The 24509-nt window shown below is 38.4% G+C and overlaps 2 protein-coding genes and 1 pseudogene across 2 annotated transcripts; 2 read left to right on the top strand and 1 right to left on the bottom strand.

The window, feature by feature from the left end:
• Positions 1–611: 611 nt before the first annotated feature.
• LOC122639938 (dynamin-related protein 5A) lies at positions 612–4754 on the bottom strand. The gene is made up of 8 exons (XM_043832989.1): positions 4259–4754; positions 3699–3890; positions 3412–3618; positions 2890–3318; positions 2561–2788; positions 2262–2460; positions 1077–1779; positions 612–968 (listed from the first exon to the last, which is right to left on the bottom strand). The coding sequence occupies exons 1-8, from the start codon at positions 4628–4630 to the stop codon at positions 782–784; spliced, it is 2517 nt and encodes an 838-aa protein (XP_043688924.1). The 5' UTR covers positions 4631–4754; the 3' UTR covers positions 612–781.
• Positions 4755–10262: 5508 nt separating this feature from the next.
• LOC122638668 lies at positions 10263–11674 on the top strand (annotated as a pseudogene).
• A 7936-nt stretch (positions 11675–19610) lies between these two features.
• On the top strand, positions 19611–23699 carry LOC122638667 (wax ester synthase/diacylglycerol acyltransferase 4-like). The gene is made up of 5 exons (XM_043831519.1): positions 19611–19814; positions 19900–20484; positions 22534–22896; positions 23168–23305; positions 23536–23699. The coding sequence occupies exons 1-5, from the start codon at positions 19611–19613 to the stop codon at positions 23680–23682; spliced, it is 1437 nt and encodes a 478-aa protein (XP_043687454.1). The 3' UTR covers positions 23683–23699.
• Positions 23700–24509: the final 810 nt, after the last annotated feature.

Below are 24509 nucleotides of genomic sequence, written 5' to 3'. Positions count from 1 at the left end.
GCCTTGGGTCTAGTTAGCACTATTCAAAATTCATTAAATAGCCTGCTCAGCATGGCCCAACTCATACCCCTATTATGAGGGTAGAATAAAACCTTTCACTATAGACCTCTTCCATTTGTCCTTGGAAAGTTAGATATGTCATCATCACCTGCTTCTGAACCTCTAAGTAGCTCTGATATGTCATTGGGGCCAAATAGTTTGGTTTGGAAGGATCAATGGCATGGAAATGCATGCTGCCTTGTGGAGTCAATCACCTGCACTCTTCAACACTTCTTACAAACAATCATGGATTGGTTTCTCAAGATTCTTACTTCATTTAATGATTAGGGAATAAAGCTTTAAATTAGCTTAGGGGGGCAACACATACCTTGCTTTCTGTCTGCCCCCCTCCTTCCCCGTTCCTGTTTATCCTTCAGTTGAGAAGGTTTATTTTCCTTTCATTGCAGATAAATTTAATGGTTTCACGACAGCATGATTGCATTAGATTTATACATGTGATGCTCATGAAGAAGAGGCACTTCAAACACAGGGAATGGCTTAAAAAATATAGATCAGCTCATACTTATCTTCTTGGTTAGCTCACTAACCACATCTTTTTATTCACTAGCTCATGCCTTTCATCTTCTTACTGGCAACAGAAGTTGCAACAAATCTCCTATTCTTTGAAGTTACACACATAGATGCGAAGCTTTGGGATGAAAAGAAAAAAAAACGAAAGCAATGAAAAGGCAGCAGCACTCTTTTGACAGGCCATTTAGTTTTATCCACAAAATATATTCTGTCAAAGTGCCCGAGCAATGCTCTTGAACTCATGCAAGCAAGACTGAAGTATCTTCTGGCGCTTATGGAGTGATTGGCGTTCATTCTCAAGGACATCAATTGCACCAGGTGCCACGAACATATCCATGAATTTATCATCATTCACAGCAAACAAATCTAAACCAAGTGCCACCACAAGCCTATCTCGACTGTAACACCAGCAATAAAAGAGAAACAAAATGTACTCACAAAGTATCAGAACAATGTGTAAATCAAGAACATGAAGAAATTTTAATTGACTTGGGGGAAAAGCTTACCAAGGAGTTAAAAATCCAGAGTTGAGAGTTGATGTTACAGTTCGCTCAACGAGAACTTCACGAATTCTGGCAAAATGCTGTGCAGCTGAGGAACAAATAGCTGAGTAAGCTGACCCTGACCTAGATCCAGTATCACCATTTCCAAATAGCATAGAACCACCATTTAGGACTTTTTGATGATCTACATTTTTGCCATTGGCCATCATCCTTGAGTTTCGTTTTCTTCCCCCAACCTCTCCACAGTTTCCAACTTCTTTCCTTCTAGCACCTCCATATACTGGATCGCATGGTTGATCAGGAGATGGGGTCTCAGGTATAGTCAATTGGCTATCCCGGAGTGCATCTCTGGCTTCTGTGCTTTTCCCTGGTGTTGTTTGCTGTGTATTTCTTTCAGGAGGTATATTCTCCTGATCCCTTCCCATGCTTTCATCTTGGTGAATTTCCACACCCTCAGATAGCTCAAGACAAAATAGAGAAGCCGGAGTATGGTTGATTCTATAGGTTGGGTTTGCACCCGAGCCAAAGCTTCCAAGGTAGTCACTTTCATAGCAGACTTGAGAGTATGGGCTTGTAATTGATTCAAGGTGGTGACGAACTAGTTGCTTGCACTTTTTGGCAAGATCCCTAATGAAGCAATTGTAAGAATGCCTTAAAGCAGCATGAAAACCAACATAGCCATCCATATCTCCTTTCTTCCTCCTATCTGTTCTCAAGCAGATAATGATTATAAATTAGAACCAAGCACTTTTAAAAAAGGAAAGGCATTGTTGAAGCCATCATAAGGAAGTTTGACAAGGTTGCATAAAGCTTTTCTTCAAATTATTTGGATACAGCATAAAATGTCATTAATATGAAGTGGATGCACAGTTTACCCTGAAATTTACTTGACACAAATAGAAGGATAGCATCTCGGCATCACAGTTTGCCACTGGATTCTTGTCCACAATATAGTTTTCAAAGGAAAAGGATGGAGCAAGAACCTCATATTGTCTTAAGGGTCTTGGTTTAGGTTGACTTCAAAATTTAATCTTTTTAACAGAAGGATATCTGAATGGATTAAGTCACAAGAAATATGCTTTTCTATATCTATTGATAAAAGAGAGAACTAAGAGATATGAGATAAAATTACAAATAAAGGGATAATATGTAGAGTATGAAGTGTTGAAATATCAAATGGCTTCTTACAATCTGAGAATTCATGGCTGCGATTGCGTTCTATAGCAAGTTCAAATAGGTTCCCCAAAACAAATGCAAGTCTATCACAGGCAGTGTCAAGAAGAGGAGCAAGCCATGATCGAGCAGCAGCACGTGCTATCTCCGCAGCTGCCTCTGTTATTCCCCCACCCCCACCTCGGCCAGCATGGGCAATTAGTATATTTGCAACCTGTCACAACAAAGAATGAAGCTTTCTTCCTTTCAGATTCTAAAAAGATCAAATTCTTTAATGTCCACTTCTAGGATAGCTAGCTGTATAGTAGTTTTACCTTCTCCCTAGACACAGGTGGGCACTCAATGGAATATGTAGCGCAACGAAATTCATGCATTACCCTCTCAAATGCTGCTCCCCCATAGAGCCTTAGGGTAGCATTTGGAGGTTTTATATCAGCAGTGACACCAGGCCAACTTCCAACACCACTCTCTGTCTGCTCCTCTATTGTTGTTTTCCCCCAGTGCTCTGGGGCAGGATCTGCTGCTCCATCAATCAATGTCCCCTTCACAACAAGAGAAGTGTGTTTCATTTCACTGTAAATTATATGTATGAAGTTTCAGGGATAAAACAAGGAATAACAGTACGGAGCATCATATTGCATACCACATGACTGCTGATTGAAGCCACATGCAACATTGCACATCTCCGAAGATGAGCAACATCAGATGTGGCAATTATCTTGGAGTCCATTCTGCCCAATTCGGTGGTGACTTCGCTGCACCGCTGTTCAAGCAATGCTAGAGTTGCTGGTACAGCTTCTTTGTATCTCTTTTGAAGCTCAGACTCCAAGTATTCTCTAAGACCACCAAAACCAATGAAAGGCCTAAACTTTTCTTCATCAAATCCTCCACTAACACCTTCACGTAGATGTCGAAGGACTTCTGTGTCAACCTGAGAAATTTGTCTGCGGAATTCCTCATTTGAAACCGTGCCTCTGTCCTTTGGCAGAGCCACAAAGAATGGGTGAATATTGTCTCCGAGGTAGCCACTTGCACTCAAATACCGATCCACTTCTGACCGGTCGCTGAATTCCTTCGTATCCATTTTGTCACCAAAAGAGTTACAATTTGTATTATTCTTCGTTGTAAAGTAAGCTCAAAGTTGGAAAAATCTGTACATTTGTACCTTAAGCCTATTATCAAACTTGGAGACAACAATTATTGTCCGTCTGAAGGTTGGATCAATTTCACGAATGGCGTCCAACCAGAGTGATGAGCACCATTCCACACTACTTTGCTGAAGGAACAGGAGAAGGCGATGGGGAGGACTCGCCAATGACTTCACCATTGAGAGGATCTCATCAGGCGTATTTTCTGGTTCCCCCTTCTTTGCCTGCATATTTGATTCAGGTTAAGCACTAATCATTCAGCATGAAAAAACAAGAACTTCAAGTTGCTGAAGAGCATATCCACCTTAAGAACAAAGCCGGGAGTGTCAATAATGGTGAGATTAGGGCAATGAGCGTATTCTGCTCTCATCACAATTGGCTTTGAAAAGACTGATGTTTTCGTCTTCTTTAGAAGTGCCTCAGTTCGGGTTCTAATAAGATCTGCAATCGCTGATGCCATAATAAGTGGACTTCCATATTCTTCAGAATCTTCCTCCTGTATCCAATCGTCCAGTGTCAATGTATTAACATTCGAATGTGTAAGAATAAAAGATTGAATAATTATGAGAAGATTAAACTTAATTAGACAAGAACTTAGAAGATTTAAAAAAAAAAAATAGATTGAATTAAGCAAACTCCTGCAGATCAGTGTCATTAACAATAGAACCCTAACCATAATCCATGAATCCCTTACAAAGATTGTCGCCTTATCTATGTATCATCATCCAACGCGTCTATTATACGAAGATGCATTCTTAAAAGGGTTTCCAAAACCCAAGGAAGATAAGAGAAACCCTAAAGACAGCATACTCGATAACATGGAAAAAGCTGGAGCATTAATCAAAGAAAGAGAATAGGAAGAACCTGAAATCTGCATCGAGGCTCCAAGGCTGAAGGGTCGTGAACCATCTGAAGGATGAGAGGCCTGCGAGTGCCCATTTCGACCTCCCGAACGTTGAATCGGAAGCCAAGTAGTGCTTCAAGCAAAGAGCTCTTGCCATCTGACTGGCCGCCAAGAGCAACGATTTCTGGAATGGGGAGTTTCTCACCGAAAGCAACTGCAGCTGCCTGCAACCGATTGTAGGCCTCGAACCTCGACTTGAATTCGGAAGCCAAATGATTCAAAGAGGAATCCATGGAATTCGGTTCTTGATGCTTTCTGGAAATCCGAGAAGAGACGGATTTCTGATTTGGAGTTCTGGTTGGTGTCGTGAGAAAGTTGCTTGGGCTTCCCATTGAAGTTGGAACACTTGAACCTCGAGGAATGAAAAACACGAGCACACACGCGCTCTCACCAAAATTGCAGTCACAGTCTCAAAGATGAGATGAGGGAGAGAAACCGAGAAAGAGAGAGGGAAATGAATTTGAATTTGAAATTCACTCATGAACCGTTGGCGAGCGTGATAGCAGGGGATTTTGGCCGTTTGGCCCCATGGAAAATCATGAAAGAATTTCCATATAAACCTAACCTTAGAGGCTAGAGCTGCTGCAAAATATTCACTATGGTTCCGAGTAAAATTGGGGAAAAAGAAATTTTCTGTAAAATAGGATTTTTATTCCCTCGTTTGTTAACTTTGTTTATGCGAAAAACAATTAAAAAATGAAAATTTATAGTAAAACTAAAATTTCCAATGTTTGTTTTAAACTTTATAAAAATTTTCAGGAATAGATATTTTCATGAAAGTAGCCTTCACAATTTTTTATTTTTATTTTTTTGGGTTAGGAATCCTTCACAACTCTCAATGTGACTAATCCCTATGATCAGTCTTATTGTTGATATAGGATACATTCAAAATTTTCTAACCCGTGGAAACGAAGAATAATTATCTTTAGTATCACATGCGTAGTACCGCCTGGAAAGCTTAGCTTTGTTTTTTGCATCAGTACATAGTTGATTTATTGAACCGTCAAGATTAAATAGCTATGTCACAATTCATGACGGTGAAAAAAAATCACCGTCGATTCATACACCAACGGTTTTCGTGGATTCCACTGTGGTAATTAACGTCGCTATGAACATTTTTCTTGTAATGCCAAGTGGGAGATTATCATAGCCCACATGACCAATTAAGTATCTAGACATACCAAATATCCCATATCTTGATTTTATTTCCATATTAATTAGGTTAATTAGGAAATAGAGTCCTAAATCTATTGCTTTCTTTAATGGGATGATTGCATTAAAGATTATAATGTTGGATTCTAGGTCCTCTCTCTATCCTATGTTTGTATGTTTGATAGTCACATTGCTAAGAGACACTAAAGGAGAGGAAAAGAAAGAAACCTAAATATTCTATAGCCTGTATTGTGGGGGACTTCAGAAATTGCTCACAAGAATCATTTCGTCGTGAACGGTATGAGTTTCCTTACTCTACTATATGTTATTTTGTGATTCAAGATGTGCATAGGCCCAAGGGTGTTAAACGGTCCGGTTTCGATTTAAATGGTTTTGGTTTCAATGGTTTTTGGTTTTAAACGACTTTAAACAATTCTAAATGGTTTTAAACGGTTTTTTAATTCTTTACTTAAATGGCTTTTTTCTCATTTGGTTTTTTTATTGAAATAGATGTAAACTTAACATTGAATTGAATTGGTTATCGTTATATGTTCTTATAATAATTGTAAGGTTATAATTTTTTATTCAAAAGCTTTGAATGTCTCTTAATTTTATAGTAGGATTTGTTTTTTCTTACCATAGTTGGTTATCAACTCTAAATGACTTAACTTACTATGTATATATTATTCAGTTTACCGTTGGTTTAAATGGTTCAGTTCGATTTAAACTACTAAACAACAAGGTCTCAAATTCGAAACCAAAACGAACCATTTATTAAATGGTTTCACGGTTTCGATTTGAACGGTTCGATTTGATTTCAATAACATGTGAGATTCATATCAGATTTTTTTATACACATACATGATGTGTAATTACATTTATATCCTGAAATTATCATTTGTAGTGATATACAATGTAATGACCATTTATATAGGATATCCAATCTTATCCTTAGTCGAAAACGGTTTTAGGTGAAAACCCATGGAACAAATTTATAAACTTGTTAAATAATATCAAGAAAAAATCAAATAAATTATTTATTCAATTAAATTTGGGTTTGATGAACACGTACATATTTCCAATACGTCATATTTATCACATAACAGTTTATGTTTACCCTTACATGCATTAGATTTGGATCATGAAGGCGTTTATGTTAAATACATGAGGAATGACTTGATGAAATGTTGCTATGCTCCCAATTTAAACATGTGAGGGTAGATAGCACTAGTCCACTTTCATTCCATATCAAATCCTTGTTTTACTTCACCATTTATTGACATGCATGCAAAGTTTCAGTCCACCTTTAAGTGGACATGTGCCTGATTAAATGATTAAACACTGGCAAGGAAGGCGTTGTTGGTAACGTGCATAACAGGCTAACCAAATTCCGATCCATGGATCCTAGAGTTATGTTGAACTTCATCCATGTGTAATTCACTTTGATCTTAATAAAGTTTCTCATTATTTCTACCAAAAAAAAAAATGATTAAAACTTAACTTTGCGTCTCTTATAAAAACTTTAGGCAAGAGGGTTTTCTCTCATGGTGGTTGTAGAGGATCTAGCCATTTATGGGGAGTCATTATTCCCTTAATTAATTTGCCTCATTGTACGCTCTATCCCTATTGTACAAACTACAAAGTTGAAAATAACTTTGGTCCAATTCTAGGAGTCCTCTCTTAGTTGGATAAGGATAAAATTTTGCAGCCAGCCAAGTTGCAGAAACTTTCCTATTACCCGGGCTCGTAGCTAAAGAAATGGAATATCGAAGGGTATCTTAGAAATACTAAAACCTAAGAAGATATTTGTGAACAAAGTAAAAAAAATGACATGGGTATTATTCTACTAACATTAACTAAAGCATCAATAATTAAGAAATTAAATGATAAAGACTTAATTCACCAAGAATAATTCAAAAAAATAATAATAATATAATAAAATAAATAAATAAAAGAACACTAAAGTCGGTGGAATTTGTAGGCCGGTTTCAACAATAAAAGGGTACTGTTTTGTTGGAAGTTGTGATCTTCAATGCCTTCACAGTATATGGGTGAGGAGCTGAGGTGCCTATTGCTTAGCCACCCATTCTTGTCTGCAACAGGCTGGAGTGGCAATGGGATATCCTCACATCTATTCTACTTCTTGATCAGTTGTTGTCACAAAACTCACCAATGGTCACTATCAGTTTTCTTTGCGGCTTAAAAGCTCATCTTATGATATAATTGAAAGTTTATTTTGCTCATTATGTTCTTTTTGCAGGACCGTACTGCGTAGACACAGCAAAAAGAGAAACGATCACCTTACTCCCACTCGGGCAAGGGAACAAGGCTAGAGACTAGAATTAATAGATCTTAATTAAATCCTCAAGTAAAGATGCCTATCTTAATAAGTAGACCCAGCTTCTCTAAAATGTGCCAGTGGGAGCTCTACAGAAAGGTTTCATAAATGAGAAATTGTATATATTTCTTGCTTGGAAAATGCCTTCACAAGGATATTTAAAGCCGCTGTGTGCAGTTCATGTAAAAGAGGGGACATTCAACTATCAGTATTCCAACCTTTAATGCTTACATCCCCAATCTCCCATCAGAATTAAGAAGTTTCTTTCAATTTTTCTTCATTATTGCCCATATTTTGGCTTCTCTCCCTTTGCTTTTCATTAGCATTGTGGATCCTCTAAAAAAAGAGTTGTAAACAAAAAAGTACTGTATGTTTTTTGTTTTTAATAAATTGGGTTTATTTCTTTTATCTTCATTGAAATTCAGAAAAATTGGAATCGGATAAGTCGAATCGCCAGTTGATTGAAGGATTTGAAGATGGTCAATTCTAGGGTTTTAATCACTGGAATCGCTAAATTTTTAGATTTGATGAACAATTCTAAGGTTTTTGGGACCGACTCTGGCCAATTCCGATTTTAATATCTTTCTACAAATGCAATATTATGTATCAAACAACACTGGGATGACATGAAGGACAACTGGACTTGACTCTCCAAGCAACAACCAATTTCAGCTAACTTTGCAACTAAGGATGTAAATGGATAGTCGAAAATCCGAAATTGATTCACACTTGTATCTTTTTAGGGGTATTGGTATCTAGTCAAGGAATAATCTGAATCCGTATTCAATACGTTTACATCTCTTTCTATTTGCAGCCAAACAACTCCGCCCCCACCTTCAAGATATCAAAATTTGCCTTCAGGATATGCTGGTCAATTCTCTTGTGTTAAGAAAATTGACACAACATATCCCACCCCACTTCATTTGGTTAGATGGATGGGATGGTTCAAGAAGGAGTAGTCTGAAAGAGTAGGGAGAGAAAGAGAGAGTGCAAGGAAAAAGATGATGGAGAGAAGAGAGAGGACATGTTAGGTGGGTCATAATGGGTGGGAGGAACAATATGAAAAAAGAGGCCCAAATGCAGTTATGACGAGAGGCGATTCTCAAACTCAAAAGCCACTCCAAATTCTATTTTAAGATTTCTACTCTGAAAAAATCAAGGAGGTGATGTTCTTCTATAATTTGTTCTTTCTCTAAACTTATTTTTTGGTCTGAACTGGATTATGAAAATGCAAAGCTTGCAATGCTAAACTGTGTAGAGAAACTCTCAAGCAAGATCTCAAAGGATATGCAGTCAAATTAGCATGGGATTGACCATGTGGTTGATTCAGAATTAATCGTCGAGTTGATTTTCAAAAGTTGAAACTAATCATATAAGGATTCATTGTGGAAATGATAAGTCATTGTGATTTATGGAAGGGAGTGACGTACATATTATACATATACTGCCATGATTCATGGGTTGGAGTTTTTCATTTTGAATATTAAGAAATAATTGATGTTTAATCTATGACCATATATTAAATGTAACTTAAGACATTTACTTGGCATGTGGCAATATGGACTAAGTAGGAGAATGTTGGCTAATGAGGCCTCATTGCCATATATACTATACCTAATATCGGGTTTTTACTATTTTTTCTTCAATAACTTTATGAGATTTCATCTCCTTTCTATATAAATCAATTTAAAGCCTTAATAATGCTATTAGGGAACTTTGTAATAGATCAAATCATACTTAACACCCAAAGAAATTGATAAAGACATCTAGGGTTTACCTTTTTGAACCAAAAACCCTCTCTGAACTCGTTTTTAGGTCTTCTTCAACCCAAGATGCGTTCCCCTCGACCGTATAACAATCCTTTAGCTTCAAATCTCTCTTTTCTTCTTTCCCTGTCTCCTTCTCTTTCTTTCCTCTCTTTTTTGATCTTTTGGAATGATCCAAAAGAGCCAAAACTGAACTTAAATGGTCTATTTCGCATCCTGCCGGTCAACCGGTAGGCCACTGACCCACTTCGCTAATCCTAACGGTCTCATATTGGTCAACCAGAGCTCCGATCGACATGATTCGGTCAACTAGATCCTCTACCGGTATCAACCGGTAGGCTACTGGAACCTATTGATTGCACAAGTCCAATCCACTAGCCACAAAATCACTCATAACTTTCTTGTCTTGACTCCATTTGACCCGATTCTTTCCACAATGAAAGTAACCCAATTACATATGTGTTTTTTTTTTTTTTTAATGTTTTGGGCTTTCCTAAATCTGACTCGATGATCCTCTAAAATCGGCGTGAAGCCGTCGCTTCATCTTAAACTGTATAACTAACATTTTTTTTTCTCTTCTGCTGTGGATCACCAGTAGGGTCAACACTATATTAAGGGTCATTCTTACCCATTCAATTATGGTTATAGTTCTTTCTTCCTCCCTCATACTTACTAGCTATAACAATACCTTTAGACATTTTTATGGAGATGATCAGGTAAATATGTCAAATAAGTATGCATGTCAGGGGCTACCATAGAGGTATCACTGTTTAAGGCATTTCAACATTTTATATGGGGAGGAGAGAAGTAGACTCATGCGCCACACTCTCGGACAGATTTTTTTTCCATATCTTTTTTCTTTTTATGGACAATTTGATTAATAAAAGATATGTGAATAATTTGATAAAAATTGAAATCCATTATTGGGTAGTATGAAATTTTTTTCCTATCGTCTCCATTTATGTGCCCCCCCCATACGTACATGGTTGGCATATTAATGTGACGGCTTGCTAATTATTATGGGCTATTAATTTTTTGTTTTCATCAATTTCATGGTCCATTTTTGTGTTATGTAGATTTGGAAGGTTCAAGAAGTCAATTTTCTTTAGATGGAAAAAAAAAAAGTTTCGTTTATAAATTAAGGTGGCCGGGTTCAATTTTCAGTGAGGCATATGAAAAAAGATTGAAAGTAAACAGGTCTGAATCAAATGGAGTTGAAGGGAGAGAGAGAGGTGATGTTGTAGAAGTTGATGAACCAGTGAGCCCTACTGGTCAGTACTTCAACACTTCTGTGCTCTCCATCTCCATAGTTGCCACTTTCGAGACTGACATCCCCATCGATAGCTCACAGACTCACTTTTTGCTTAAGACTCTTTTCTTCCCAATCAACCCTCGATTCTCCTCTATCATGGTACTCTCTCTCTCTCTTTCTCTTTATATATATATATATATATCCAATTCCGCCGTAGTCAACCCTTATCAATCCGATTTTATTTGATGGTGTTTAGGTTAAAGACGAGCATGGTGTGAAGCAATGGAAGAGGGTGGATGTGAAAGTAGAAGATCATGTTCATGTCCCTATCTTTCCAGATGGGTTATCGCCGGAATCTTACGACGAGTACTTGCAAGAATATTTGTCAAAGATAGCCATGGAAAGGCTCCCACAAAGCAGGCCCTAGTGGGAGATTCACTTAATCAAGTACCCAACAAGTAATGCAGCTGGTTCTATAGTATTTAAGCTTCATCATGCACTGGGTGATGGCTTCTCACTCATGGGAGCCTTGTTTTCTTGCTTGAGAAGGGCTGATAACCCTTCTCTTCCTTTAACTTTTCCTTCATCAAAGCAGGGTCTCATCAGTTCTGATTCCAACAATAGAAGAAGCAGTATCTTTAAGAGAGTGACTGATATTCTCTCAATGTTCATCAACACTACCTCAGACTTTGCATGGAGCATTCTGAAGAGTAGTTCCATGGAAGGTGATAGGTCACCAATCAGGGCTGGCCATGAGGGGGTGGAGTTCCGGCCAATCACCATTTCAACAGTGACATTCTCTCTTGACAAGATCAAACAAATCAAGGACAAGCTTGGTGGGGTAATGTTGCCTTTACACTGCTAGCTAGCTTAGTATCTCGCATTGTCACTGATGGCCCTTAAGGGAAAATTATCTCCTCAAGTTCCCTGCCCGACCCAGTTCCCCAGTGTCTCTAATAAGGGGGTGGACTTTACTCGGGCAGAGTGTTCAAGTAGGGGTAGGGTGGTCATTGTGCCCTCTAGTTAGAGACACTAGGGAACTGGGCAGGACAGGGACCTGCAGGGGATCAAGATCCGGCTTTCAAGTTATGCATTGATATTAGGAAATTATTAATATGCATTGAGAGAGGACATAGTGAACTATATATCTAGGAGTCCTCTCCTAATTTTTTGTGGTTGGATGGGACTCTTCGAGTAATGCAAGTCAGGAGCGTCCGACACCAAAGCCGAAAACTTATGTTAATGGAAGAGAGAATGAGTGGAATCCATATATGGACCAAGAGGCATATGAAAATATGATCCGGGTTTCATGTCAGGATCATATTTGATCATATTTCAGAGTTCATACAGTAGGGACCTTAGTTAGTAAGTAGGCGTATAATATGTGTATCATATGCATATTCGAATGTTTGAATGAAAAATATTTTCGTCCCCGTACTTTTTCGTATTTTTACAAAAAAACGCGTTTTTTACAAGCCCGAGTATTATACTCATATAGTTCGAGTATCATACGGTTTAATACTTTTTATTTTTAACCCTAATGTTTAAAAAAAAAAAACAAAAAATCAAAAAAACTCCAAAGAGAAATACGTTTCCCTTTCTCCATTCTGATTTGCGAACTGCCGAAGAATCGAAGGAATGAGAGACAACGAAGGGGAGAGAAATCTGGAGCTATGGAATCGATTAGAAGGAAAGGTAGTGATGGTAACGGGAGCTTCTTCCGGACTAGGGCGAGAGTTCTGCTTGAATCTCGCTATGGCAGGCTGCAACATTCTCGCCGTTACTCGGAGGAGGATCGATTGAAATCTCTCTGTGACGAAATCAATCAAATGAAACCAAAAAATTCGAATATTAATGCTTCAGCTTCTTCGTCTTCATCGGAGGATTCAAAATCCAAAGCCTCCGTAGAAATCAGAGCTGTTGCGATAGAACTCGATGTATGCTCTGCTGGACCTGCAATAGACGCGTCTGTGCAGATTGCTTGGGATGCGTTCGGCCGGATCGATGCCTTAATTAACTCCGCCGGAGTCAGAGGTAAACCTTCCTCTCCCTCTCTAGATCCGATCTCTCTCGTATGAATTTCTGATGAATTCTTGTCTTTTGTTACATAGATCTACTACTACTACTACTATTTGTTTATGTTTTAAATTTTGATGCGATTCCAATTTTCATAAACTAATCGTGATGAATACTGCTGAAGAGGACGACTAAGTCTTTTTCTTATACTGATGACAAGGCAAGGCCGAGTTTGATATGTATTCCGGGAATATGTTTTGGATTCATTCTATAACCTAATTCTTCAAAAAAGAGATTTAATATAGGATATAATATTAGTGTGTCCAGGCAGTGGGTAAGTGGTCATTTCAGCTCCCATATGAGGGATTGTAGAGGAATTGGAGGGTGTCAGAATTGTAGGAGATAAAAATTCCTCTCCCTTTGCTTCTCAATATTTTTTTATTTTGTTTTTTTATAGATTGGGTTTATTTGTTTCTTTTACCTTGATTGAAATTCAGAATTTACAATAAGAGAAGCCCAAGCCTAAATACAATATTATGTATTCGTAAAGCTCATAATTGTAATAATTTAGAACCAAATAAATTATTGATTTGTAATAGTAGCATTCCTAATCATCGTTTGAAAAATCGTAATCAGATCAATTGAATTGGTTGATTCAAATCGGAATCAGTTGTGATCGATCTTGCTTCCAGCTGATTCAAGATGGCCAATTCTATGGTTTTGGTCATAGAATCATAGAGTTTTCATAACTGAGGACCTATTCTAAGGTTTTTAGGATCAATTCCAGCCAATTTCAATTCAATTCGATAAAGACTGGTTCAACCCCAATTCCCATTTTAATAACCTTCTCCAAATGCAATATTATGTATCAAACAATACTACAAGGACATTGGATTCAATTAAAAAAAATACTAGAGCAATGGAAGACATGAAGGACAATTTGACTTGATCGTCCCAGCATGCCCAATGCGCATCAGGTGGTTGGGTGTTGTCCTTGGGATTTGATGAGGTCATGGAATACATCTCATGATATTGTCTGCTCCGAGCTGCACGTTAAAACTAGCTTAATGTCACCCTCATAATTTTTAAAAGGCCTCATGAGGGAGTGATGACTCCAATCCTTATAAGGACAACCGTCTTCCATTCACTCATCGATGTGGGATTATCTTTAGTCGCCCCTAAGCCTAGTTTTTACCTATAACAGGATGTGTGCAGTTTGCCTAGCAGTCTGATGTCCTAGAGAGCATTCGGTTCCCTCTTTTATCACCTTGTGTTGCTAGCTACAAGCTCAAAGTGTTAGAAAATGAATGATGTTGAGTCAATATTGGATATTGCACTCAATATTGGATTCCTCTAGCAAGAGGAATCTTTCCTTGCTTGGAAAGATTTGGGAGCTTGCAGATTGAGTCTTAATAGGAAACTCAATACTCCTAGCTCATGTGTCCCACTAATTTGGGAGTGTGGGTTGCATAATATATTCAATATATTGCGCAACCCAAAATAAGAAGAGATTGGGCTGCAAGTTTGGCCCTGTCAGCCCGAACCTGCCCTGGCCCACTCGACCTAAGCCCGAATAGGGCCTGGCTAAAGATTTCTGGCCTTGAGGGCGAGTTAGGGCCAGAAATTTTTGGCCCCGAGTCGGGGTTGAGACCTTGGGCTCAGCCGTACCTTGATTTTGGCTCTGATTTAGTTTATTGTGTTAGTATTCTAGTATGTGCGCTAGAGTTCACTAAAGCATCATTTCTGAGTTTTACTCCATGAAGAAAATTCTTTATTTAACAAAAAATAGAAGTTATGATACATGTAATCAAGGAATAAAATTTTATTTAAAATGGGGCCTAACCATTGTATCAAGGAAAAAGAAACATAATAAAATAACCAGATTAATGTGAATTTGTCCCTTTATTGTGTTAGTATATAAATATTCAACTATTTTAATTTGTTTATTGCGTCAAGGTCAGGTTCAGGGCCAGGGTCAGGGTCAGGGCCAATAGGCAAAGCCCGACCCAATCAGGGCCATTAAGGGCGGGCTTGGGCTGGGCTTGGTCCGTCAGGGTTAGGGTCAGGGTTTTAGGCCCTGAGTCAGGGTCAAGACGGGCTCGGGCCCAACTAAGGGGACTCGATCAGGGTTGGGTTAGGGTTTTAAAAGCCCGACCCAACCTGACCCTATTGCAGTCCTAAGAAGAGAGCTTGTCTCAAATACACACTCTTGAAATTGTGGAGCACATTCCCCTCCCCCTTGAATTCGCCCTCCCTCTCTCTTAGTGTTTGACCTTGGAGATTATCTAAGGCTTGAGAACCCTAGTGTGTGGAGGAGCTTGCTTGATCGAGTAGGACTATAAAGTTGTGCGAAGTGCGTTGAACAATTATGAAGGGACTATATTCGATTGGAGATTTTGCGCTTGTGAAACTCAAGGTAACATTTGATTTTCCTTGCAATTCTTTCATATGAATGACTTCTCTCATCGGTAGAATAGATCTTTTTTCGCTTCCGTGGATCGTTAGAGATCCTTACATCCAAATTCCAAATGTTAAACAACGGGTAGAGGCCTTCTGAAAAGGTTGAAAGTAGCTAATAGCCTAGAGTGAACTAATGTTCATATTTGGACTTCTTCTCAGATTCTGCAGAATATGTCTTAAAGTTAATCCCCATAATTATAAAGCCCTAGTTTTTTGTAATTTTTCTTTTGGTTTCCTGCTTTTGGCTTCTCAATGTCTTTGTTTCAAACTAGAATTTTTTTTCTTTGGTAAATAGTCATAGTTTCCACATCTCGTAATTCTAAGATGGAAAAAGGATGTAGAAAGTGAATCCAAATAGTTTTGGTATTGATTTTGAATGTAAATTTCCAGCTCGATATAGGTTGTGAATTGAAAACCTTCATCTACTAACCGCTTTAATGTATAAAATAAAAAACCGACCATCATGTAATGAGAATTTACAATAAGCAAAACCATGCATCTCCGTAATCATGGCTGCGGAAGAGAGGATCTCTCTTTTGCGGTGATGTGGTCCAAAATCAGGACTACAGAGGTGCCGCAGTCGTGGCACCTCCGTAATCATGGCTTCTTTCGTAGCGCTCGGGACCCCTATAAATAGGGGTTCCCTCCCTCATTTGCAACAAACAATCTTTTCGAGAGAGGTGTGCTTTTAGAGCTCAGTTCTACATGTTTTGCTGTCCAAAGCCCTATTTCGCTTGTCCCGGGGTCCACCCCATCCCTAGCTTTGAATCCTTTGGCCCCGTTGCCCTATCCGTAGTCCTGATCGCCTATATCCGACTACCCAACCCTTTTTCACACCATTCCCTTAAAGACTATGAGTCCCATATAGCGCAGTGGTTCTATCCGAAGATCAAGCATTTGACTTTCGTATCTTCTGCGACGTTGTTATTCTGTCCGAGGATCGAGCATCAGGCTCCCAAGACCTTGTGACGCCGTTATTCTGCCCAAGATTCTAAGTACGAAACTCAACAACTGCAAACCATTATACTGTCTAACAAGAGAGAGGTAAGTCGATTGTTCGTCTCCACCTGAGTCGGGGGACGCCTTCCATCTTGCATTCTTCATAGTAGCATTGATTTATCATGCAAGTATACATTTATACCGTTAACTTTTAATTCTGACACAATGTTGACTATTAAGTGCTCTTGTGTAATGTACATAATATTTAGCATAATGTAGTTTAGTTTTCTTTAAATAGTATATGCATCATCATTTAGCCATGCATGTTGGTATAGGATGTGTTATTATGGGAGAACATTCGAAATCAAACATCTAGTAGAAAGACCGGTTAATCGGGCGAGATGGGTGCCTAACACCTTCCCACATTCGTAACCTGACCACCTACCCAAAATCTTCGACCAGATCATATGGAATCATATAGCCCTTTATAGACTACACCAATTGGGTCCTAGGCCCTAACCCTAGGTGGCGACTCCATTTCATATGATTGCATTATCCCAATCCCCAATAATTGCACAACACTTCTTTCCTGTCCTCAAAAGGAGGACCATTCCTCAAGAGGAATCCCGTGGCGGATCCTCACAGACCTGAATTAAGTATATATATATATATATATTGTTGTAATGCTTTACATAAATATTATATTAAATAACTTTAGGAAATAAGAGAAGAGGCAATTAAAAGAAGGTTAAAACTTATGTTGTTGGACTTGGTATTATCTATCGTAATTGTCAGGGGAAACCACTTCATGCTTTATCTAATCCTACGGTTTTCAAAAATGTTGCAGTTGGGGAGGCTATGACATTAAGAGCATCGATGTTGGAAGCTATTTCAAAGGGTTTTGATCGTGTATAGTTTGAGTTGAGTAGTAGAAGCGTCATCAATTATCTTATTGGTTGTTTAACATCTTCACCGCTAAACTTGAGACCTGTTTTGGAAAATATTATTTATCTTTCCTGTTGTTTTGAAATTTGTAACTTTTTTTTTATTCCAAGGGAGACTAACAGCTTGGCTGAGTCTCTGGCAAGGAGTGCCCTATCGGTGATGTGTACGATAGCATGGGCCTATTTTCGATCCATGGTTATTGGAGTTATGTTGTTATGATCAAGGATAGATCATGAACAGGGAAGGGAAGAAACACTACTTCGAGGCGTAGCAGACCTCCTGAGGAAGGGATAGGGAGAAATTTAACAAACTAACAATTTCTTATTTCATATTCCATATCCAATGCATACAATACAATCCCTTTTTATAGGGCAATACAAGCCAACCCAACCGTTAGCCACAACTAAGCTAACTTGTTTGCAAGAAATAATACCGCACGCGTAGCTATGGGTCGAACATGAGGAGGTCAACCTTGAATAAATTTTCACTTTTAATTAAGGCGAAGTGTACAACTTACCAAATATGAAAACAACCTATATATGGAAACTACCAATTATGGAAGCTAGCAAATATAGAAGCAACTAAATTACCAAAGATAACAAATTAAAAATAGAAACTAGGGCAACCGCTAAGGGAATGGATGAATTAAAAGTAAGAAAGTCACTTGGGAATGGGTTCCACCATGGGAATTAGGGCAGGTCAATGACTAGCATATTAGGGCAAAGCATGCATACGGCCTAGGTCTATAAGATATGCGGCACGGCTCATATACGGCTAACATATCCTATGAAAATAGTGCTCATACAACATACAATGTAAAAAAATACATGAACATAATGGTGTCACAATGGATACGGCTAATGAACATGTATATAGTTCCCCTTGGAATGACATACAAGTTGTGGGCAGTCATCCATTGTAAGTCCAATATTGATCATGTCCATTAATCACATAAACAATGCTAGCCATCAATTCTTCATTCTCTCATGTTTTCACCCACTCCCAAGAGGAGAGGTTTAGCTAGCCATGAAAACAACGAAGAGGAAAGGAAGGATTGATGGAGAAAACGACATAGAAATTACTAAAACTAAAATTTATAAGAAAAAGAACTTAGCTGATTCGAAGAACTCCAATGAAGATGATTCCATCACTTGAAGTCGCATCCAATATTGAATAATAAATTATCAAAGTGTATAATAAAAATTACACATATGATCGAAGGGATAAGGAAATAAAAATTATCCTAACAATGATTCTAAAATTTAAAATTACATATGATAACCTAATTACATAAGATCTAAAACTAAAAATAAAAAGAAGGGAATGATAAATCGGATATACGGAAGAGGGCCGTTATCAACTAAAAAGGAAAACTAAAATCTAGAAGGGAACTAAACAATATGTGATAGAAAAAGAAATTCTGTTACTGCTGTATCCAAAAGGAAGAAAGAAAAGAAATTCGGCTACTGTTTGTCTAAAACAGAAAAATAAAACTACAAAAACGAAAAAAACGAAGGAATCCTAAAAAGGGCTTGGTCGAGTACGGTCAAGATATGGGATATTATATGGGGGGAAAGAGAGCTCGTGATAGGGAGAAGGGAAGGAGATAAGAGAATTTGAGAGGCAATGCCAGAGAGAAAAGATAGAAGCCGAGTGAATTTGAGAGAAAGGGAGAGAGAGGGTTTAGGAGAGAGAGAGAGGAGAGAGAGGAGAGAGAGGGTTTAGGAGAGAGAGAATGGAGAGAAAAGAGATTTTTCTTTTTTTTAAATTATATTTTTTCATTTTTAATTCTATTTTCACTAGGAATCGTGTTTGGGCTATATCTTTCTCTCCTAAACCCAGATGGAATCAACCAGAGAATTAAAGTTGTACCATTTTAAATTCCAGGCGATATGAGCTCAATATCCAATATTTTCTGAAAGATTTTTAATTTATCAAAATTACCCTTATAACTCTATGCTTGATTTTTTCTCATAAGCTAACTAACTAACCACCAAGGCTAACTAATAATTCTATTCTATCCCTTAATACACATTCATAACATATGTAATCTTCAACCATGAGTTTTCAAGTTATCCTTTACGAAAAAGAAAAAAAAATAAAATTTCACGTTATCTAGTAAATGACGTTTTACCAAAAAAAACAAAAGGAATGTAAGGGTTTTTATGACATTTCAGATTGCCATAAATGCCAATCTAACTGCATTTAATGCACATACACGACTGTGCATAAAAACTTTTGCCTTTTTTTTATTAAATAGCTTATTATGTGCCTCCCATAGAAGGTTGGCATATTAATGTGACAGTAATATTTACCAAAAAAAAGAGACTATATTAATGTGACAGCAATTACACCGACGAATACCTAATTGATAGATCGTTGTTATATAAATTTAGAGGCCCATGGTATGGTTCAACTTACATGTCGGGCATCAAAGGATTCAAATGGATCAGTTCATTGGAGACACAGCTGATGTTGTAGAAGTTGACGAACCAGTGAGCCCGACTGGTCAGTACTTCAACAGTTCTGTGCTCTCCATCTCCATCCTCGCTGCTTTGGAATTTGAAATCCCCATAGATGGCGTACAGAGCAATTTTTTGCTTAAAACTCTTTTCCTCCCAATCAACCCTCGCTTCTCCTCTATCATGGTTGGTTCTCTCTCTCTCTTTATATATATAGCCAACTCCACAGCAGTCAACACTTACCAATTCGGTTTTATTTGATGGTTTTCAGGTTAGAGACGAGCATGGTGTGAAACAATGGAAGAGGGTGGAAGTGAAGCTGGAAGACCATGTTCATGTCCCTATCTTTCCAGATGGGTTATCGCTGGAATCTTACGACGAGTACTTGCAAGAATATTTGTCGAAGATAGCCATTGAAAGGCTCCCACAAAGCAGGCCCTTGTGGGAAGTTCACTTAATCAAATACCCAACAAGTAACGCAGCTGGGACTGGAGTATTTAAGCTTCATCATGCACTTGGTGATGGCTTCTCACTCATGGGAGCTTTATTTAATTGCTTAAGAAGGGCTGATAACCCTTCTCTTCCTTTAACATTTCCTTCATCAAAGCAGGGTCTCATCAGTTCTGATTCCAACAACAGAAGAAGAAGTATCTTTAAGAGAGTGACTGATATTCTCTCAATGTTCATCAACACTACCTCAGACTTTGCATGGAGCATTCTGAAGAGCAGTTTCGTAGAAGATGATTGGACACCAATCAGGGCTGGCAATGAGGGGGTGGAGTTCCGGCCTATCACCATTTCAACTGTGACATTCTCTCTTGACCAGATCAAACAAATCAAGGACAAGCTTGGTGGGGTAATGTTGCCTTTACACTGCTAGCTAGCTTAGTATCTGGCTCTTAAGGGAAAATTATCTCCTGCAGTTCCCTGCCCGACCCAGTTCCCCAGTGCCTCTAATAAGGGGGTTGAACCCTACCCGGGCAGAGTGCTCGAGCTGGGGTAGGGTAGTCATTGTGCCCCCTTAGATAGAGGCATTGGGGAACTGGTCCGGACAGGGACCTGGAGGGGATAAAGATCCGGCTTTCAAGTTATGCATTGATATTAGGAAATAATTAATATGCATTGAGAGAGGACATAGTGAACTATCTAGGAGTCCTCTCCTAACTTTTGGTGGTTGGATGGGACTCTTCGAGTAATGCATGTCAGGAGAGTCCGACACCAAAGGCGAAGACCTATGTTAATGGAAGAGAGAATGAGTGGAATCCATATATGGACCAAGAGGCATATGAAAATATGATCCGGGTTTCATGTCAGGATCATATTTGATCATATTTCAGAGTTCATACGATAGGGACTAGGGAATATGACATTTCAATTGCTAGATTCTAAAAACTTCCCCTCTTTTGGTATGTTTGATCTTTTTGTCAATAAGAAAACTAAGTATTTTCTTGTGTTTTCTTTTTAACTATTTTTAATTTTTGCACTTTTCCTTATTTTTTATTTTTGGTAAAATGCCCTTTTCCTTATTAGGCCAACTTACTACAGTTCATATAAGAATACCTTGTTTGTTAAGAAGGAATGTGGTGTTTATGATTCAATATAAACAAAGTGACAATCATTTAGATCGTGTTTGGTTGCTAAGAATTGACTAATCCATGCGGACTAGTTGGAGATGATGCCAAGTTGTGGGGCCCCCATGTAGATATGGACAATGTTGCCCTTCCACATAGATATGGGCTTGTGAAATTACTGTCCCACCCCTAAAAAAGGTTGAAATCCTGCTCCAATTGATGCTTTCGTGCATGTTCCCATTGGGGATCCAGATCTTCTACTGCCGAGCTGCTCGGTAGGACCGTGCTGCCCAGACACGGTGCTGCGTGCAAAGATCGCCTTACCCCCACTCGGGCAAGATGTTTGGACAGGGGTAAGGCGGACATTGCAAGCAGCACCGTGTCTGGGCAGCGCGGTCCTGCCGGGCAGCTCGACAGTAGAAGATCCAAATTGTCCCATTGGTCCCCATACTAACACAAAGGCCACCTGGTCATTTAAGGAACATAACCTCCTCCCCCCCAAAAAACAAAAAAAAGTGGTGGAATTATAGGTTTCTTCATGAAATGGACAATTCACTATTCACCAATTGACAACAATATCTTTTTTCAACATTAAATGGTACTATTTTGTCATAAGTTGTGATCTTTAATGCTTTTACACATGTGTGAAGTCAGAAGTGCCCTATTTAATGTCTATGCTCAGCCGGATCTTTATCACCTCGAGTTTTCTGTCCGGCCCAGTTCCCCAATTCCTCTAACAAGGGGGGATTGGAATGACCACCCTGTCCCTGCCCAATCACTCTACCTAGGTGGGATCCACCACCCCCTATATAGGAACTGGGCTGAGCAAAAAATTGGAGGAGATAATTTTCCATGCTCAGCCATCTTAAACTGCTACAATAGGGGATTTTTATCCTCTCAAGTATACTTGAAAATCCAACATTCCACCTAACACTTGAGAAGATGAAAATATGCAATTGCCCATGTTTTTGCGGTTGGACTCTCAAGTGTGGTGTACTGCACCACAGTTGAGAGGATAAAAATCCTACTAGAGGTTAGGGTGGCAATGAAATATCCTCACATCAGTTCTAGGGTAATCTTCCGTGTCACTATGTTTAGTGAAGCAATTCACTTCACTATGACATTTTTACCCTCATAGCTATATCATATCTGAAAGTTTTATGTTTCTACCTTATCTTCTACTTAATTGGGGCTATCTGTTTTATGTTTCCATTGATCAGTTGTTGTCACCATGCAGTCACTCACCAATGGTATCATTTTTGTAGGATTAAGCTTATTTTGTGATTTTATTAAAAATTTTACTCATTAATCTTTCTCCTTTTAACTTAATCCAGACAATTAATGATGTCATTACTGGGATAATATTCTACGGAACACGGCTATACATGCAAAAATCGGGTCCTCCAGGTTCTAGCAATTCACATTCGACGGCACTGGTGCTCCTAAACACTAGAATAATCAATAATTATCAAATATCAATCAAGGAGATGATGAATAAACCAGATTCAAAGTCACCATGGGGCAACCGGTTTGGCTTCTTACATGTGTCGATTCCTGATTCGGCTGATGCAGAAATGGTGAACCCCCTCAACTTCATCCACAAAGTACGGGGAATAATTAAGAGGAAAAGAGGGTCATTAGGGGTTTACTTTACAGGAGAACTACTAGAAATGATGAGGAAAACCAGAGGTCCTGAGGCAAGTATATATAATACATCCTTAAGTAATATCTATTCTTAATTAGTATTACTTTATATCTCTTATCCCATGGTGAAGAGAGGATCTACTCATATCAATGGGATATAACCCTCTGATTGGACAGGAGAAGCGGGAGTTAATGATGACATTCATTCTTCCGAAAGTCTAATCATAACATCAAGGGTGTAGAGATTCTCTATTCACATTCGGTGAAGAAAAACTAAATCGTAATAAGTAAGATCTAATCTTAATTTTTTTGGGGGATTCGCAGACAACAGCTCAATATGTCCATAGCACGCTAAAGAACACGAGCATGGCGATCACGAATATGATTGGGCCAATGGAACAAATGTCATTGGCTGATCATCCTATTAGGGGACTGTATTACATGGTGGCTGGCTCGCCTCAGGTAAGAACTAAAAAACCCTCTTGTGTCTCAAAGTCATCTTGAACAGGGAAGGGATGTTCATGGGCCGGCCCAATAAGTTAATTCAACCATGAATTTGTTTGGATCTAAAATTGGGCTTAAGCCCATTACTAGCCCATGAATCTTCTTAAATGTCTACTTTGGTAATGTTATTTGAATTTGACTTTACTTGTATATTAATAAGTGGAATGATAAATTGATATGATTTTCAGAGTCTTACTGTAACTATTGTAAGTTACATGGGAGAGCTAAGGGTGACAGTTGGAGCAGAGAAAGGCTTCATAAATGAGAAATTGTATATTTCTTGCTTGGAAAATGCCTTCACAAGAATATTTAAAGCTGCTGTATGCAATCCTTGATTACAAGGAAGTAAAAGAGGGAACACACAACTTGCTTACATTCCCCAATCTCCCACCAGAGTTCAGAAGTGCCTTTCAATATATTTCTCTTCATTATTGCCCATATTTTGGCTTCTCTCCCTTTGCTTCTCAATAGTTTCTTATTTTGTTTTTTTTATAGATTGGGTTTATTTGTTTCTTTTACCTTCTCCTAATGCAATATTATGTATTCGTAAAGCTCATTATTGTAATAATTTAGAACCAAATAAAATTTTGATTTGTAATAGTAGAATTCCTAATCATCGTTTAAAAAATCGTAATCAGATCAGTTGAATTGGTTGATTCAAATCGGAATCAGTTGTGATCGATCTTGCTTCCAGCTGATTCAAGATGGCCAATTCTAAGGTTTTGGTCATAGAATCATCGAGTTTTCATAACTGAGGATCTATTCTAAGGTTTTTACGATCAATTCCGGCCAATTTCAATTCAATTCGACAGAGACTGGTTCAACCCCAATTCCCATTTTAATAACCTTCTCCTAATGCAATATTATGTATCAAACAACACTACAAGGACATTGGATTCAATTAAAAAAAATACTAGAACAATGGAAGACATGTAGGACAATTGGACTTGACTACAATAGTAGTTGGAAATCTCAATTGGTGTCTCTTTAACGGAATTGGATCCTCTCCAACGTCCCAACATGCCCAATGTACATCAGACAATTGGGTGTTGTCCTTGGGATGTGGTGAGGTCAGGAAATACATCTCATGATATTGTCCGCTCAGAGTTGCCTTTCGAAACTAGCTTAATGTCATCCTCACATTTTTTAAAAGGCCTCATGA

The sequence above is a fragment of the Telopea speciosissima genome, chromosome 9 (genome assembly GCF_018873765.1).
Source record: "Telopea speciosissima isolate NSW1024214 ecotype Mountain lineage chromosome 9, Tspe_v1, whole genome shotgun sequence".
In the NCBI taxonomy this organism is placed as follows: domain Eukaryota; kingdom Viridiplantae; phylum Streptophyta; class Magnoliopsida; order Proteales; family Proteaceae; genus Telopea; species Telopea speciosissima.
The sequence above is the reverse complement of the archived record's forward strand: the minus strand, read 5'-3'. Positions and strand labels throughout refer to the sequence as shown.

Excerpts from the sequence above, each read along its gene's own strand:
- LOC122638667 (XM_043831519.1), top strand. The coding sequence starts at position 19,611 with ATGGATCAGTTCATTGGAGACACAGCTGATGTTGTAGAAGTTGACGAA. Across the intron at positions 19,815-19,899 it reads CTCGCTTCTCCTCTATCATG|GTTAGAGACGAGCATGGTGT; the intron begins GTTGGTTCTCTC and ends GATGGTTTTCAG. Across the intron at positions 22,897-23,167 it reads GGAAAACCAGAGGTCCTGAG|ACAACAGCTCAATATGTCCA; the intron begins GCAAGTATATAT and ends GGGGATTCGCAG.
- LOC122639938 (XM_043832989.1), bottom strand. The coding sequence starts at position 4,630 with ATGGGAAGCCCAAGCAACTTTCTCACGACACCAACCAGAACTCCAAAT. Across the intron at positions 3,619-3,698 it reads CTCCCGGCTTTGTTCTTAAG|GCAAAGAAGGGGGAACCAGA; the intron begins GTGGATATGCTC and ends TCAAATATGCAG. Across the intron at positions 3,319-3,411 it reads AGTTTGATAATAGGCTTAAG|GAATTCAGCGACCGGTCAGA; the intron begins GTACAAATGTAC and ends ATGGATACGAAG.